The sequence below is a fragment of the Lepidochelys kempii genome, chromosome 1 (assembly GCF_965140265.1).
Source record: "Lepidochelys kempii isolate rLepKem1 chromosome 1, rLepKem1.hap2, whole genome shotgun sequence".
Classification (NCBI taxonomy): domain Eukaryota; kingdom Metazoa; phylum Chordata; order Testudines; family Cheloniidae; genus Lepidochelys; species Lepidochelys kempii.
The window spans coordinates 261,691,961-261,707,601 of NC_133256.1; the positions used below are offsets into that span (position 1 = coordinate 261,691,961).

Below are 15,641 nucleotides of genomic sequence, written 5' to 3' on the forward strand. Positions count from 1 at the left end.
ATACTAACAAGTAAAATTGATTTCTTTTCTATTGGGATTATTTGGCTTATTTATTGATAGTTTATAGAATTTTCTAGTTAAGATTATGAAATGGGAATTTTCCACAATTTAATGTTTTCCTAACCATCTTGAAATTTCTCCCTTATGATATCTCTCTGTTCTTGAATGCTATTAGAGCTTCATGTGGGGAATTCAGGAGAGATACAGGGAGACCCATATAACTAGAGCCCCATGATCTCCTAACTGTCTAGCACTTTAACTGGTGCTCCTACTGGCAAATTATGATGGTTCAAATGCAACTAAACACTTCAGACTAAAATCAGAAAAAACATTTACATCTAAAAATGGACACTTCCTCCCTTTCCCCTTAGCAATGATAGTTAAAATATGTTAGAAACATAAAATATTTATGTCAGTCAGCATTCTAGGATCTTCAGTGTTCCAGAGCATTCTCCAGCAGTCAATCACTGTCCAGGATTTGCCAGCATTCCACTAACCAATCTGTGGTGCCCATGTTTTTTATACAGGAGTAACCTGCATCGAAGAATAGAAATTCCAATGAATTGTTTTCCTGTTTCACAGTTTTCTTATTATTCTTCTGTTGAGGGAGGACATTCCTACAGAAAAGACAGGGGATTCCATGCCTCAATTCCAAGGATTATTCCCTGATATAATCAGGAAATCTGCCAGAGGCAAAGGCCTTCTACAAGAAGTCACCTTACTTCATTCTGCTGCCTCCTCACTGGCTTCCTGCTTTTCCTGGATAGTACAACTTATTTCTGCAAGAGCCTTGCTGCCAGGGGCTCATCTGATCCATGTTTGCCTCTGGGATTGCCCTCAGAGCATGTTCAATAGCATAGAAAAGTAAACAGTATAAACTATCACAGATTCATTCTGCAGTAAGTTGCATTGTGTCCCCTGTGTGTGAATGTGAAGAATTCGGCAGCAACCTTCCAGCAATTCGTCTTCTGCATTGACCCCTTCAAATCTATAGTGCTGAAACCTCAGAGAGCCCAGATTTCCCTAGGGTCAGGGGAAAAAGGAGTATATGATGGAGAGAGTATTTCTCCCTTCCAGGCCTCAAAGCTGGGATCTGTAGGAGCAAGCTCTCCAGGAATGCATGAAGAAGAGAGTACAGGAGCTGGTGCGCAGAATTCTCTCTAGTACTCCAAGATTCCCCACTGCACTCAGCAGTATGGATTCCAGTTGTTTGATAGGATGATCTTAAACAGGTTCGCTTATTTCACAGGAAATACAGGAGAGATATTGCACTTCGGCAGAAGAAATGGTCTCACATACCACCTGACAAGATCCTGCCTCTGGAGACCAATGAGACAAGCCACGTCAGTCTGAAGGTAGGAGAGACAAGATATCCCCATGGAGGGAGGGTTGGGGGGTTCAGAGTCTCTGCACTATCAAGACTACTGCTTGGGCTCTGACAGTGGTAGAAGTATCTGTTAAAACTGGTTCACTGTCTTTTCACCTTCTATGCACTATGCAGAAGAGGAATGAGATTAATCCCCAGTAACTTCTGTTAGGATATAGATATTCAGGCCTGTCTGTAAAGGCCTATACTCTAAGAATTTAGGTGTATTCCTATCACTTGGCTAGTTAGAGGTATAAAAGAAAGAATCAAAATCACTGTCTGCCAGTGTAAGGGCCTTCTCTTACTGTGACAGTCTGAGGCCCTGTTCTTAGGCTAAGGCCTTTGGCTAAGCGACAGAGGCAGCCATAAGCTGGGAAGTGAATGGTCACATCCTCACATTCCAAACTAGTCACATTGAAATAAGGTGCTATTGGGCTGTTAGGAATTTAATCCTGTCCTTATAGTGCCTATCACCTCCAGAGAAAGGGAAGTGCCTAGAAGCTGTAAAAGGAAATTGAGGTTGATAGTTTTCTGTCTGGTAAGAACTCACTTATCAATAGACACAGCTGGGAAACTCTTATGTCTTTACAGATGTAGTTGTGAAATCCTCACTTCTGTATTGTTTTGTCATTATAGTTCCCACTTTGCTATTGTTTATTGGCATGGTCTCTGTCTGGTTCTGTGATTGCTTCTGTCTGCTGTATAATTAATTTTGCTGGGTGTAAACTAATTAAGGTGGTGGGATATAATTGGTTAGCTAATCCATGTTAGGATTGGTTAGTTAAATTTTAGTAGAATGATTGGTTAAGGTATAGCTAAGAATATTACTATATAAATTAGGGGCAAACAGGAAGTAAGTTGGGATTCGAAAATAAGGAAAAAAGGAACTTGTATTTAAGCTTGCTGGAAGTTCACCCCAATAAACATCGAATTGTTTGCACCTTCGGACTTCGGGTATTGTTGCTCTCTGTTCATGCGAGAAGGACCAGGGAAGTGAGTGGGTGAAGGAATAAGCCCCCTAACAACTTCCCCACTTAATACAGCAAGTACAAGTTCTTTGCACAACTGTGAAATAGGCAGGGTATTTCTTTCCAGGCTCTTCCATTGGATTCCCACACCATTCATATCACAAATGACATCCCTTTTCAAGAAGGAGTTGATCCTTGATTTGTCTGTAAAACACAGGCCAATAGTACTGATCAGAGGAAGAGACCCTGACGGCATATGGGAGTCGCATGAATGGTGATTGCATGTTCTGGGATTTAGTTGGGCTCTAAAAAGAAAGACACCCATGCAGACAATGGCATAGTTTGGCATTATTTTTCTCTCTGCAGTCTGGTGCCTGCCAGGGTGGGGTATTTTATAATTGCTGGCTAATGAGTCTTCTTTGTTCCCCAGATTGATGAAGACAAGAGGCGTGACACAATCCAGAGACAGCGCCAAGCCAAATATGACAAGAAGGTAAAATGACCACAGCATCTCTGCTCCCCTTCCCTTCTTTAGTGAGAGGCTTCTGTGAAAGGCAGTTGATTCTCTTTAGAGAACAGGAAGCAATGCCACCCCCATTCTCATCCAACCTTGCAAAACTGGTAAGTTAATGGAAGGGGTGAGGCGTTCATTTTCCTTTGAGGCCCCCTTTTATTAGCAACTGCCAGAGGCAGAATGTTGGACTCAGTGAACCACTGGCCTGGTCCCGAATGGCAAAAGGCAGGATCCAGGACACAATAGACCACTGGTCTGTTTTGATGTGGCATGAGGTAAATTAGTGGACTAGATGGGCAAAGGAGGACTCTTATTTATGTGTGAAGTCCCCTGAATGTCAGTTGAACTTTTTGCCTGAGTAAGGTCACTCATGTGAATGAAGGGTTTGAAAGATCAGCCACTGAGTCTGTTCCAGAGCAACAGAACTATCAACTTGGTAAATCTTTTAAAAAATAATATAACTCCATTACTTATTAGTGGATAAGGATATACTCAAATACCAGAAGTAGTTTAGGGGAGCACGGATTGTTGTTGTTCTGCTGCTATGGTTTCCTCCCAGTTTGTTTTTTTCTTTCCAGGTGGTGATCCTGAAAGATCTCAGACATGATGGGAATTTCACAGAGAAACAAAAGATAGAACTGAACAAGGTAACTGTTTCATGTAGCAGCTAGACACTACAGAGTGAATGAAACTAATTAGTGAACTCATTCCACCAAATCCATGTGTGTGTCCATCCCACAGGCTACTGCAGCCTGAGGGTCCCTCTGTGTGTGTTATGGGGGGGTCTTATGCACAGTTCTGATTCTGGACTGTAAGCCTTGGACGTTGAAGATGACTGAGATCTCTCATGAACCTGACAGAACCTTGTTAATCCACATTTTTATAATCAGTGGGAAAACTGATGCTTTCTCTTTCCTCACTTCATACCAATCATTTAATAGTGGAGTGTTGTTGTCAAATCTCCTATTACTAAGGGCTAAATGCATCTCTGGTGTATACAAATACATCTCCATTAACTTCCACAGAGTTATGTCCTACATAATTTGGCTTTAATAGTATATTTTCTAAAAAATTATGAAGTACATTTTTACATTAGGGACAGATACATTGTAAAGTATTATAAATAATTTTAATGAAACTGCAATAGCCTAAGTAAATGAACAAAGTACATACTACCATGCAGGATCCTCATATTTCTATTATTTGTTCATTTACGAACTAATTGGCAACATTCAGTCATTTATAATGGGTATCCGTGTCCAGAGTGTGAAACTGTGAGGTTCTACTGCAGAGGCAATAATGGAGACAGCGGAGTTTGGAATACAGTCAACAGTCACTCCCCACCCTTATCTCCTAGATCAGAAGGCTCTGATCACTCACTTTGGTTCTCCACACACCTGCACACAGAGAACCCACACATCATATCAGGGTCTGGGATTGAGAGCCCCTTCACACCATCAGACTTAATTTTGGCTCCCACAATGTTTTTAATGGATACATTATTTTTGCTCTAGCTCTTCCAGATGGACTATTACAACCTGACAAAATTCTATGGCACAGTGAAGATGGACACGATGATCTTTGGGGTGATTGAATACTGTGAGAGAGGATCATTGAGGGTAAATAACTGTGCAAGCCCCTCTTACCAGTTTGTAAAAGGAAAAGCTAACCTGCCAGATGGCTGGGTCCTAGAGCAGGAGAAGGGAGAGGAGAAGTGAAGTCAATAATATTACTTCAGTACTTCTGTGAAGTAATCTCACTGACTTCTCTTCTGCTCCTCTCCCTTCTCCTGCTTGGAGTTGATCCTCAGCAGGTGTAAACTGACATTGCTCCTGAGTCAGTGGAAAAACTCTCACTGACTTCAGTGGGCTTTAGATCACTCTCATAATTAAAGGATGCAGTGACAGACAAGTCAGAATGTCTTGCTAGGCTTTGCAGTGTTCATATAGGCAAACATATTCATAGAGGCTCATTTTTTGCCTCCGGAAACCACAGTGACTAGAAAGTATCAGGGGTAGCCATGTTAGTCTGTATCCACAAAAACAACAAGGAGTCCGGTGGCACCTTAAAGACTAACAGATTTATTTGGACATAAGCTTTCATGGGTAAAAAACCCACTTCAGATGCATGGAGTGAAAATTACAGATGCAGGCATTATATACTTAGCCGTATGGAGTGGAAATCCGTCAACCTTAACAAAAAACTCGCACAGATACAGACAAACATCATCTTCCTCTCCACTTGTGAGGTAACTCCCTTCTCTTCATGTGTCAGCATACAATGCCTGCATCTGTAATTTTCACTCCATGCATCTGAAGAAGTGGGTTTTTTACCCATGAAAGCTTATGTCCAAATAAATCTGTTAGTCTTTAAGGTGCCACTGGACTCCTTGTTACAGTGGCTAGAAGTTAGGTTCTCACCTTTTTGTAGTTGCTGTGTAGGAAAAATTTATATTCCATTCCCTAGCCTCCAAGTAACCCAGTGTCTGTCATAATTTATGTACTTCTTAAGTAAAACAGAGAGGAACCCCTTTTTAGTCACTGGCCAAAAGGCTGCGTGATTCAGAGCTTTGTTAACATTACACAGAGACGCCTTGCCTTCCCTGGCTGTTTCCTTGCTATAGGTTAGCCCCTTTGTCTCCTTCTTGTCCTCCCAGGATGTCTTAAATGATAAGATCTCCTACCCAGATGGCACCTTCATGGACTGGGAGTTTAAAATCTCTGTCATGTATGATATTGCCAAGGTAAGTGAATCGGTGGCACTGAAGCATTTATAAACCTGTCCACATGCTATGAAACTTACATAGTGGGTAGCTATAGGTGACAGGGCCTAACATAATATATGCTTTAGGGTACCACGAGAAAAGGTGTGGTCCAGCAGCTAGAGAAGGGATTTAGGCACTTGGAGCCCTAGGTTCTATTCCTAGCTCTTCTGCTGATTTACGGTGTGTGGGGTTGGGCAAGCTGCTTAAAGGAAAACTCCAGCGTTTGTTCAAAATGGTAGACTCGCACCATCTTGTATCAAAAACAACAGAATAGGGTTTGTTTTTTAAATGAACACTGTAGTTAATCTTTTAAATGTAAATCTTTCAATGGCTATTAGCCAGGATGGGCAGGGATGGTGTCCCTAGCCTCTGTTTGCCAGAAGCTGAGAATGGGCGACAGGGGATGAGTCACTTGATTACCTGTTCTGTTCAATCCCTCTGGGGCACCTAGCATTGGCCCCTGTCGAAAGACAGGATATTGAGCTATATGGACCTTGGGTCTGACCCAGTATGGCCAATCTTATGTTCATGGTAAAACTCACTACTAGTACTAGGTGTAACCATTTCAGGAAGTTAGGGCAAATTAGCATGGGAAGAAATTAATCCTGCAGTGAAATCAAGGCTGATTTTAAGTAACCTTCACTACGTACCATAAAAGCTGTGTTATCCAGCACTTTACCAGCCGGAAAGCTCTATAAACTGGCATTTCTGATTTTTATTGAAAGTCCGGTTTATAGTCCGGTTGGTATGGGGCCAGCAGGCTCCCTACCTGGCTCCGTGTGGCTCCCTGGAAGCAGTGACACATCCCGGCTCCTCCTAGGCAGAGGAACGGCAAGGCGGCTCTGTGCGCTGCCCCCGCCCCGCCCACTGGCTCCACAGCTCTCATTGGCCCACCCCTGTCCCACCTCTTCCCGCCCCCGCTGTGCCCCTGGCCATGCCCCCACTTCCACCCCTTCATGCCCCACTCCACCCCATCCTGCCTCTTTCCACCCCCAGCTCCCGAGCGTGCCCCATCCCCGCTCCTCCCCCACCCTCCTGGTGCCTCCTGCACACCACTGCCACTGAACAGCTGATCCGCAGCGTTCAGGAGGTGCTGGGAGGACGGGGGAGGAGTTGATTGGTGGGGGCCGCCAGCAGGAGTGGGGGGGAGGGATGGAGCTTTGCTGATGGGTGCTAAACACCAGCTAATTTTTTCTCCATGGGTGTTTCAACCCTGGAGCACCCATAGAGTTGGCACCTATGCTCAAGCCCCCTCCTGCACCCAAGCTCCCTCCCAGAGCCTGCGCCCTGCACTCCCTCCCGCATCCCAACCCCCAGCCCTGGACCCCCTCCTGCACCCAAACTCCCTCCCTCTTAGTTAACTGGAATTTTTGACTTACCAGCACCCCCCATTCCCCTAACATGCCAGATAACAAAGCTTTTACTGTATTTGCATTTTTGGAAGGTGGAGAGTTGAGATGGGTAGTAAAACAAGAGTTTTTTAAATTAAATATGTATTTGTTTTATTTTTAGTGAAATGGGGGCCCAAGAATTTCACACACAGATTTAGATAATCTATGCCCTTACCTTTTTTACTGCTCCATCAAAATCCTACCACCATTCCTGGCCAGTCCTCCCATTTCCCTACATGCCTCAGCTCAGATGTGGTCTCTGTGATGAATGATTCTGCTATGTCTGTTTCAATGTGATAATGAAAATCGCACTCTTTATTAAAATCTCCTTAATCCAAATTGTCACAGTTTGTTGGTCCTGTTAATGACTATTTCACATTCAGTTAACCTTCAGCATTAAGAGCTCTTTTAAATAACAACTGTGGACATGCTTCCCTTTCTTCGGGAATCTTACAAGCAAGTTTTCTTAATCCTTTGCAGTTAATCTTCATAGGACTCCCTTCCAGGCACTGACCAAGCCTGGCCCTGATGAGAGTATCAGATTTGATGAGATCATACACTGAGATAGAGGGCAAATACTGGCTTCAATGAAGTCTCTGGCAAAATTCTTGTTGACTTCAATGGGGCCAGGATTTCACAGACTACCTGCTAGCCACTGTACTATTTGTAAATGGATATGGAGCCAAGAATAAAAGGGGTACGAGGCCCTTTCTGTGGCATATCACCTGATGTTATTTGAACCAGTCAAGATGATTCAGAAAAGTTCTCTGAGGAGTCCTCCTAAACACATAAGGTTATTTGCAATTTGGAAATGGTATTGTAATGGCGGCCTATGGTGTGGCCTAGTGATTACCATACACCACTCTGCTGTCATCACCTTACCTGACCCTCATGCACACACACAATTCCCTACTTTTATCCCAACAACTCCTTCTCTGCTTATATCCGTCTCCTGTTTCACTGCCTTCCAGCTCCCATTTCCCTCAATACCCAGCTCCTGCATCCCTCAGACCCAACTGCTACTTCCTGCAGTTCAATAATCCAACACCCAGTTCTTGCAGCCGTGCACCCTCCATCACCACCTCTTGTTCCCCTGCACCCCAGTTCCTGCCTCCCTGACTGCTGCCCAACCTATGAATTCTGCCTTCTGCTTCCCATGCTCCTCAGCTGACCTTGAGAGCTGGTGCAGGGGCTGATTCCTATAGCAGCTCATTGTTACTGTGCAGGGCAGCTGGTGCTATCTTCATTGATTTCCTGCTAGCTGCAGCCAGAAAGACAGCAGGAAGCAGCTGCTGCCACTGTAGCAGCCCCTGGCAATGTGGAGGAGACAGTGCAGGCTCCAGCAGCAGAGGTAGTTTTGAGCCAGTGACTGCTGACATGTCCAAGGACTGGCACCTTCTTCAGCAGACATATCAGGACCCCAGGACTGGCATATCTGTATTCTGTACTAGGTGCAAGTGACAGAAAAGACCTGACAACAGCCATGATACAAAGGAATTACAGTAATTGAGCCTTATGGGCACAAGGGCCCACGTTGCTGTTGCAAGCTGTTGCTTGTTAAACAAGAGGGCATTGTTAAATAAGTTGAAAGAAATTGTACAGCTGAATACAATGGTTTTGTACCGTACCAGAAAAATGGCCCTGTTGAAAGGGCTTAGTCAGAATTAAAACTGAAGGATGAGATTTTCAAAAGTGCCTTGGGGCTATATTTGAAAAGTTATTTAGTTGCCTAAAGATACAGAGAGGCACCTACTGGGATTTTCAAAAGTGCCAAGCCATCTAACTCCCATTGATTTGTCCTTAAGAGATACAGGAGCACAAACCTCACTGGAAGTCAATGGGATTTGTGATCCTGACTCACTTAGGCAATTTTGAAATTTTCACCTGGGTGCTTACCAGGCTTTCTGCTTCCAAACCCGCTTCCCCAGTAAAAAGGATGGCAGTGGAGGAGAAAGCCTTCTCAGACACACCAGCTCCTCAACTTGAAGATGAGAGAATTCTGTCACATGTAGACCACAGTATCATTGAATCATCTTGTAGGAGGCCAAAAGTGGTGAGGAGTTTCTGCTCTAGTGGGTTTGCTCCCTGGGTTGGTGTCAGCAGGAGTGCACACGAGATGTAGCAGCAGAGAGTGGGCCCTGAAGCTTGCAGAAGGGCCTGCTGTTGTAGGCTCTCTAAATTAGGTGGTGGCAGCAGGGTTCCATGGGAGTAGCAGCAGTGTTAAGAAGCGTTTCCTTTGGACACACATTATTACATAGTGTCCACAGGTTCCAGCATGATATATGTATACACAACATAACCATTTCCAACCACATTTTTAGGGATGCTTGTATCCCCCTAGGGTTGGGGTTCAAATATACCTCGGCTGTTTCACAACACTATTTGACTCTTCCCCTACTATAAGCAAAGCACAGTTCTCTCTTGTGAAAGAGCGGCATGTCACACCTTATGATTATGATCACTCAATTTGTATAATCCAGATTCATGATTATCATCTGTCATCCTTGAGGATGACATTTGCATATGCGTGTTTAAAGTTATGGGGCCAAATTCAGAGGGGTTCCAAACTGGAGTCATATAGACCTTCTAGCCTCCTCAGCATACAGATTGCATTTTACATATCAAAGGGCTGGAAGAGAGAAGTGTAGAAGGAAAAACAACTAATAGGAGACTGTAAATAGGTGTAAATTGTACACCGCCTGCTTAAACTTATACCTACCTACCAGTTGTTGCTCCTACTACATCGCTCTTCCAGCTCCTTGACATATCAGATATGCCATCCTTGACTCCCCTAGACTAAGTGGGCCAAATTCAGAAGTGATGAGTAAAGGAGTGCAGATTACATGTCTGCAAGCGTGTGTGTCAGAGACAGAGAGTTCAGGAAGCCGGAGTCTAAAATATCTGAATTAGCATAACCTGCATGCTGAGGGAACTGGAAGATTCACCTCTGAAATTAGCCCACAGGCTGCAGGTATTATGTATTGACTAGTGTATGTAGATTTATAAATCGTAAGATCAGAAAGGACCTTTATGATCATCTAACTGGGCCTCCTGCATTACGTAGGCCACAGAACGTCATCCTGCAATCTCTGCATTGATCCTTCAGCTGCCCTCTGCTTCAGAGACTCAAACCTGCTCAAGTGTGGCTGATTACGAGTCCCAGTTGTAGATTGATGCCTTACAGAAAGGTTACAACCCTAATACTTTTGTCAGTTAATGGGGATTTTTCATTTAGTGAAGGTGCTCATTCTTTACTAAATAAAAAACTGGAGTATTTCCCCAGCCACATTTTTTAGGGTTGTAAAATACTCATACAAATCTGTAATCTTTACTGAAAACACCATAAAAGCAGTTGTTGCGATCTAGCACTGTCAAGAAGCACATCACAGTATCACACAGTGTGAGCTGGAAAGAAGGATAGTCTGGTTAAGGCACTGGCCTGGAATTCTAGAGACCTAGCTTCATTTCTGAGCTCCACCACAGACATCTAATTTGACCTTGGAAAATCCCCTTTGGTAAAATAATTCCCTACCTCATAAGGGTGTAGTGAGGATAAAATTCTTTAATAATTGTGACATGCTCACATACTATGCTGATGAGGGCCATGTAAGTACCTAAATATATTTTATGATGAACCTTCAAATTCTTACTAATTTTGGTAACAATCAAGTCACATACAGTCTCTCTCTCTCTTTTTCTCACAGGGAATGTCCTACCTACACTCAAGCAAAACTGAGGTCCATGGCCGCCTCAAGTCCACAAACTGTGTAGTGGACAGTCGCATGGTGGTAAAGATCACTGATTTTGGCTGCAATTCCATTCTTCCTGCAAGGAAAGGTATGCAAAAATAGTCACAATCCCAACTCTTCTCATCTTCTACCCAGCCCTGGAATAAGATTGTGGGACTATTAGGCCAAAATACAGCATGTGGGAAAATAGGCTTAAGTGAAAGCAATATGTATGTTTCTATGCAAAAGTACACTTACTGGTTTGTCTAACACATATTCACTATAATGTTGAGGAAAATTAGATTTTCTTAGTCCACGGAGACTTTTTAATGTTTACTCTCTAGAAAGCTACATGATATCCTGTGATCTATTATGCATTAGATGTACTGAGTACAGAGAAATGAATGCATGACATGCAATACAACTTTATTTTGTATAGCATCTTTTATACAAACTGTGTCTGAAAACATTTTACTGAGTTAAATAATACAATCATAGAGAGCAGTAATGGAAGAAGGAAAAAGGAAACAAGTGGTAAAAAGAAGAGAGAGAAAAAAGATATTTTCAACTGATATTTGAAAAGCACAGGGAGTTTGTGAGAGGGAAAGACAGGAAGGTTGGCAGGGACTGCAGGGAAAAGGCTCTCTCTTACAGCATGTGCAGGGCGGCCCCAGCTAAAGTGTCCCCCTGTGGCAGACTGCAGCACTAGTTCCCTGGTCCAGCCATAAAAAAAACAACACAGTCTCTCTCAATGTCCAATTCAAAAGCCCACGTATAGGCATAATGTATTCGTGTACACATTCAGTAATCTACATAACCCTCCTGATAAAACCATTCTCTCCAAATCCAAAGGTACAGCAGGTATAAACGAAACAGTTTTTCATGTGCTCTTCAGTGATGTCATTTCCACGTCGCCCACCCAAGAGTCAGTCACCACTCTGTTCACAGTTCCTTTGCCCTTGTTCCAGGGCCCACTCTCCAGGCCATATCCTGGAGAGTTATCAGAGTTGCTTTTCTACCACAACTCTGGTACCAGAGTTTCCCAAGTCAGGTCTTCCTCAAGAGAGCTCACTGCAGTGTTCTACTTCCCAGGCCTTCCTGCCTGTAAGTCCTATCCTGCTTAAGGAACATCCCTCCAGGTTCAACCCTCTTGTTTCTGGGCTCAGCTTCCTGCAGCCCTCCATTCAGGCCTGGTACAAGAGGGCTCCCCACAATGTTCCAGTTCCCCAGGCCTCCTTGTTTGTGAGTTCTACCTCTGCTCCTGAGATCCACACTCCAGCATAAGAACATAAGAACGGCCATACTGGGTCAGACCAAATGTCCATCAAGCCCAGTATCCTGTCCTCTGACAGTGTCCAATGGCAGGTGCCCCAAAGGGAATGAACAGACAGGTTATCATCAAGTGATCCATGCCTTGTCACCCAATCCCAGCTTCTGGCAAACAGAGGCTAGGGACACCATTCCTGCCCATCCTGACTAATAGCCATTGAAATATTTACATTTAAAAGATTAACTACAGTGTTCATTTAAAAAACAAACCCTGGCTAATAGCCACTGATGGACGTATCTTCCATGAATCTATCTAGCTCCCTTTTTAACCCTGTTATAGTACTGGCCTTCACAACACCCTCTGGCAAGGAGTTCCAGAGGTTGACAGTGCATTGCATGAAAAAATACTTTCTCGTGTTTGTTTTAAACTTGCTACCTATTAATTTCTTTTGGTGGCCCCTTGTTCTTGTATTATAAGAAGGAGTAAATAACACTTCCTTATTTACTCTTTCTATAACATTCATGATTTTATAGACCTCTGTCATATCCCCCCTTAGTCGCCTCTTTTCCAAACTGAAAAGTCCCAGTCTTATTAATCTCTCCTCATACGGAAGCCGTTCTATACGCCAAATCATTTTTGGTTGCCCTTTTCTGAACCTTTTCCAATTCCAATATATCTTTTTGAGATGGGGCGACCACATCTGCACCCAGTATTCAAGGTGTGGGCGTACCATGGATTTATACAGAGGCAATAAGATATTTTCTGCCTTATTATCTATCCCTTTCTTGATGATTCCCAACATTCTGTTCGCTTTTTTGACTGCCGCTGCACATTGAGTGGATGATTTCAGAGACCTATCCACAATGACTCCAAGATCTCTTTCTTGAGTGGTAACAGCTAATTTAGACCCCATCATTGTATATGTATAGTTAGGTTTATGTTTTCCAATGTGCATTACTTTGCATTTATCAACATTAAATTTCATCTGCCATTTTGTTCCCCAGTGACCCAGTTTTGTGAGATCCTTTTGCTGCTCTTTGCAGTCTGCCTAGGACTTAACTATCTTGAGTAGTTTTGTATCATCTGCAGATTTTGCCACCTTACTGTTTACTTTTTTCCAGATCATTTGTGAATATGTTAAATAGGACTGGGCCCAGTACAGATCCCTGGGGGACACCACTGTTTATCTCTCTCCATTCTGAAAACTGACCATTTATTCCTACCCTTTGTTTCCTATCTTTTAACCAGTTACCTAACCTTACCTCTTATCCCATGACTGCTTATTTTGTTTAAGAGCCTTTGGTGAGGGATCTTGTCAAAGGCTTTCTGAAAATCTAAATAAACTATATCCACTGGATCTCCTTTGTCCGCACGCTTGTTGACCCGCTCAAAGAATTCTAGTAGATTGGTGAGGCATGATTTCCCTTTACAAAAAACATGTTGACTATTTCCCAACAAATTATGTTCATGTATGTGTCTGAAAAATTTTGTTCTTTACGATAGTTTCATCCGATTTGCCCAGTTCTGAAGTGAAGCTTACTGGCCTGTAGTTGTCAGGGTCACCTCTGGAGCCCTTTTTAAAAATTGGCATCAGCCCTTTTGTTTTGTTCTCAGCTTTCCCTGACCAAGTTGATTTTTCCTTTTTGCCCTGGAGCTTTTGCACAAGCTCTCCTGCAACTTGGCAGGGCTCACTAACAACTTTCTTCAACTTCAGGTCTTCCCAACAGCCCTCGGTACCAGCTCGGTATCACCATCTTTCCCCCCACCCTCCAAGTCTCCTGTAGCACTCTCCCAGTAACTCTTGCCAGCTCTCCTCTGCTGCTCTCTGTCTCCAACAACTCTCCTTTGCTGCTCCTATCTGTTTCTTGGTCTCTCCTTTCTTTCTCAGGCAGCTCTCACCTGCCCTTTCTCTCTTTCCCTAGAGCCTTACTGCCCCCTCTGAAACCCAATATGGAAGCAGCTGATCAGTTACAGTGCACTGGACCCTGCTCCCTCTCAAAGGAGACAGTCACTCTGACACACCAATAGCAATGAGATTGTGTGACAGGGCAGAAAAGAGGCTAGGTACACCATGATATTATTGATCACAAAACAGTGGAGTGTCTGCATGAAATATCACAATATCTTGTGATGTACTATGATGTAATTCAAATATTAACATGTCATTTTACATAAATTTACATAATTTTTACATTTTTATATAATTCTCTAAAGAGATTCTTAATATATTATATTCCTTAGATGGAGTGCCAGTATATTATAGTAAATTATAGCTTTCACTGATTTTTTCATCACCTTTCTTCTATTTCTGCTAATCATCATGGGGTATTTCTGTATAAATAACCATTCCTCTCTTCTCCCCACCTATCTTCTCCTCCCACTTGATTTTTGAGTGAAGATATAAACCTGAAATTGTGACTCTGGAATCATTTTGTATGATTACCAGCTGGAATGTCATAAACACATATTGTATCATCTCTGTGATATGTGGACAGAAGAGAACCTGGGGCTGGAATTGCAAGAGAAAGTTCTTAGATTCCCACACAAACATTTGTAGTAATAGAGGTAGGAATATGGAAAATTCGTGGCTAGGAAAAGTGCACTGAATGTAAATGTTACATTCCTCCTGCTCAGGTTTTTCTCATTGTCACATTTCATATTTATATTCATTTTATTGAAATTATTGGCAACAAAAATGATTAGGGGTATGGAACAGCTTCCATATGAGGAGCGATTAATAAGACTGGGACTTTTCAGCTTGGAAAAGAGATGACTTAAGAGGGGATATGATAGAGGTCTATAAAATCATGACTGGTGTGGAGAATGTAAATAAGGAAGTGTTATTTACTCCTCCTCATAACACAAGAACTAGGGATCACCAAATGAAATTAATAGGCAGCTGGTTTAAAACAAAAAAAGGAAGGATTTTTTCACACAACACACAGTCAACCTGTGGAACTCCATGCAAGAGGATATTGTGCAGGCCAAGACTATAAAAGGGTTTAAAAAAGAACTAGATAAATTCATGGAGGATAGGTCCGTCAATGGCTATTAGCTAGGATAGGCAAGGATGGTGTCCCTAGTCTCTGTTTGCCAGAAGCTGGGAATGGGCGACAGGGGATGGATCACTTGGTGATTACCTGTTCTGTTCATTCCCTCTGGGGCATCTGTCATTGGCCACTGTTGGAAGACAGGATACTGGGCTAGATGGACCTTTGGTCTGACCTAGTATGGTCGTTCTTATGTTCTTATTTTTTTATTAGTAACAGGTTTCTCTTCTTTCTCTGGTAGCTCAGGGGGAAATGTTGTTACAAGCATACTGAGAATTTCTGGGTGTTAGAATTCATCCCTTGAAACAAAGTTATTTCATCACAACAGGGTGGTGGTTGCATTTTGACTGCTGTGTTGCAGCTAATAGAATGATTTTGCTTTACATTATGATACAATATCAACATGTCATGGTAGGTTGCCACAACAGAATAACACCACAATGTCTAGATATCATGGTGACTGGTGTACAAGAAATACATATGTATATTGTTATACAGCCACAGATGTTATGACACAATGATGTTGTCAGCCTCAAAAACATTTGGGGATTATTTTCATAGGTTCATGGAATTTAAGGCCAGCAAGGACC

General features: G+C 42.8%; 1 protein-coding gene across 1 annotated transcript in view; it reads left to right on the plus strand.

The window, feature by feature from the left end:
- The window catches only part of GUCY2C (guanylate cyclase 2C), a 65,307-nt gene that overhangs the window by 29,181 nt on the left and 20,485 nt on the right, over positions 1–15,641 (plus strand). The window contains exons 12-17 of the mRNA XM_073327304.1: positions 1,250–1,355; positions 2,765–2,827; positions 3,427–3,495; positions 4,363–4,467; positions 5,505–5,591; positions 10,708–10,840. Coding sequence (XP_073183405.1) covers positions 1,250–1,355; positions 2,765–2,827; positions 3,427–3,495; positions 4,363–4,467; positions 5,505–5,591; positions 10,708–10,840 — 563 coding nt within the window. The remainder of the gene's footprint in view (positions 1–1,249; positions 1,356–2,764; positions 2,828–3,426; positions 3,496–4,362; positions 4,468–5,504; positions 5,592–10,707; positions 10,841–15,641) is intronic.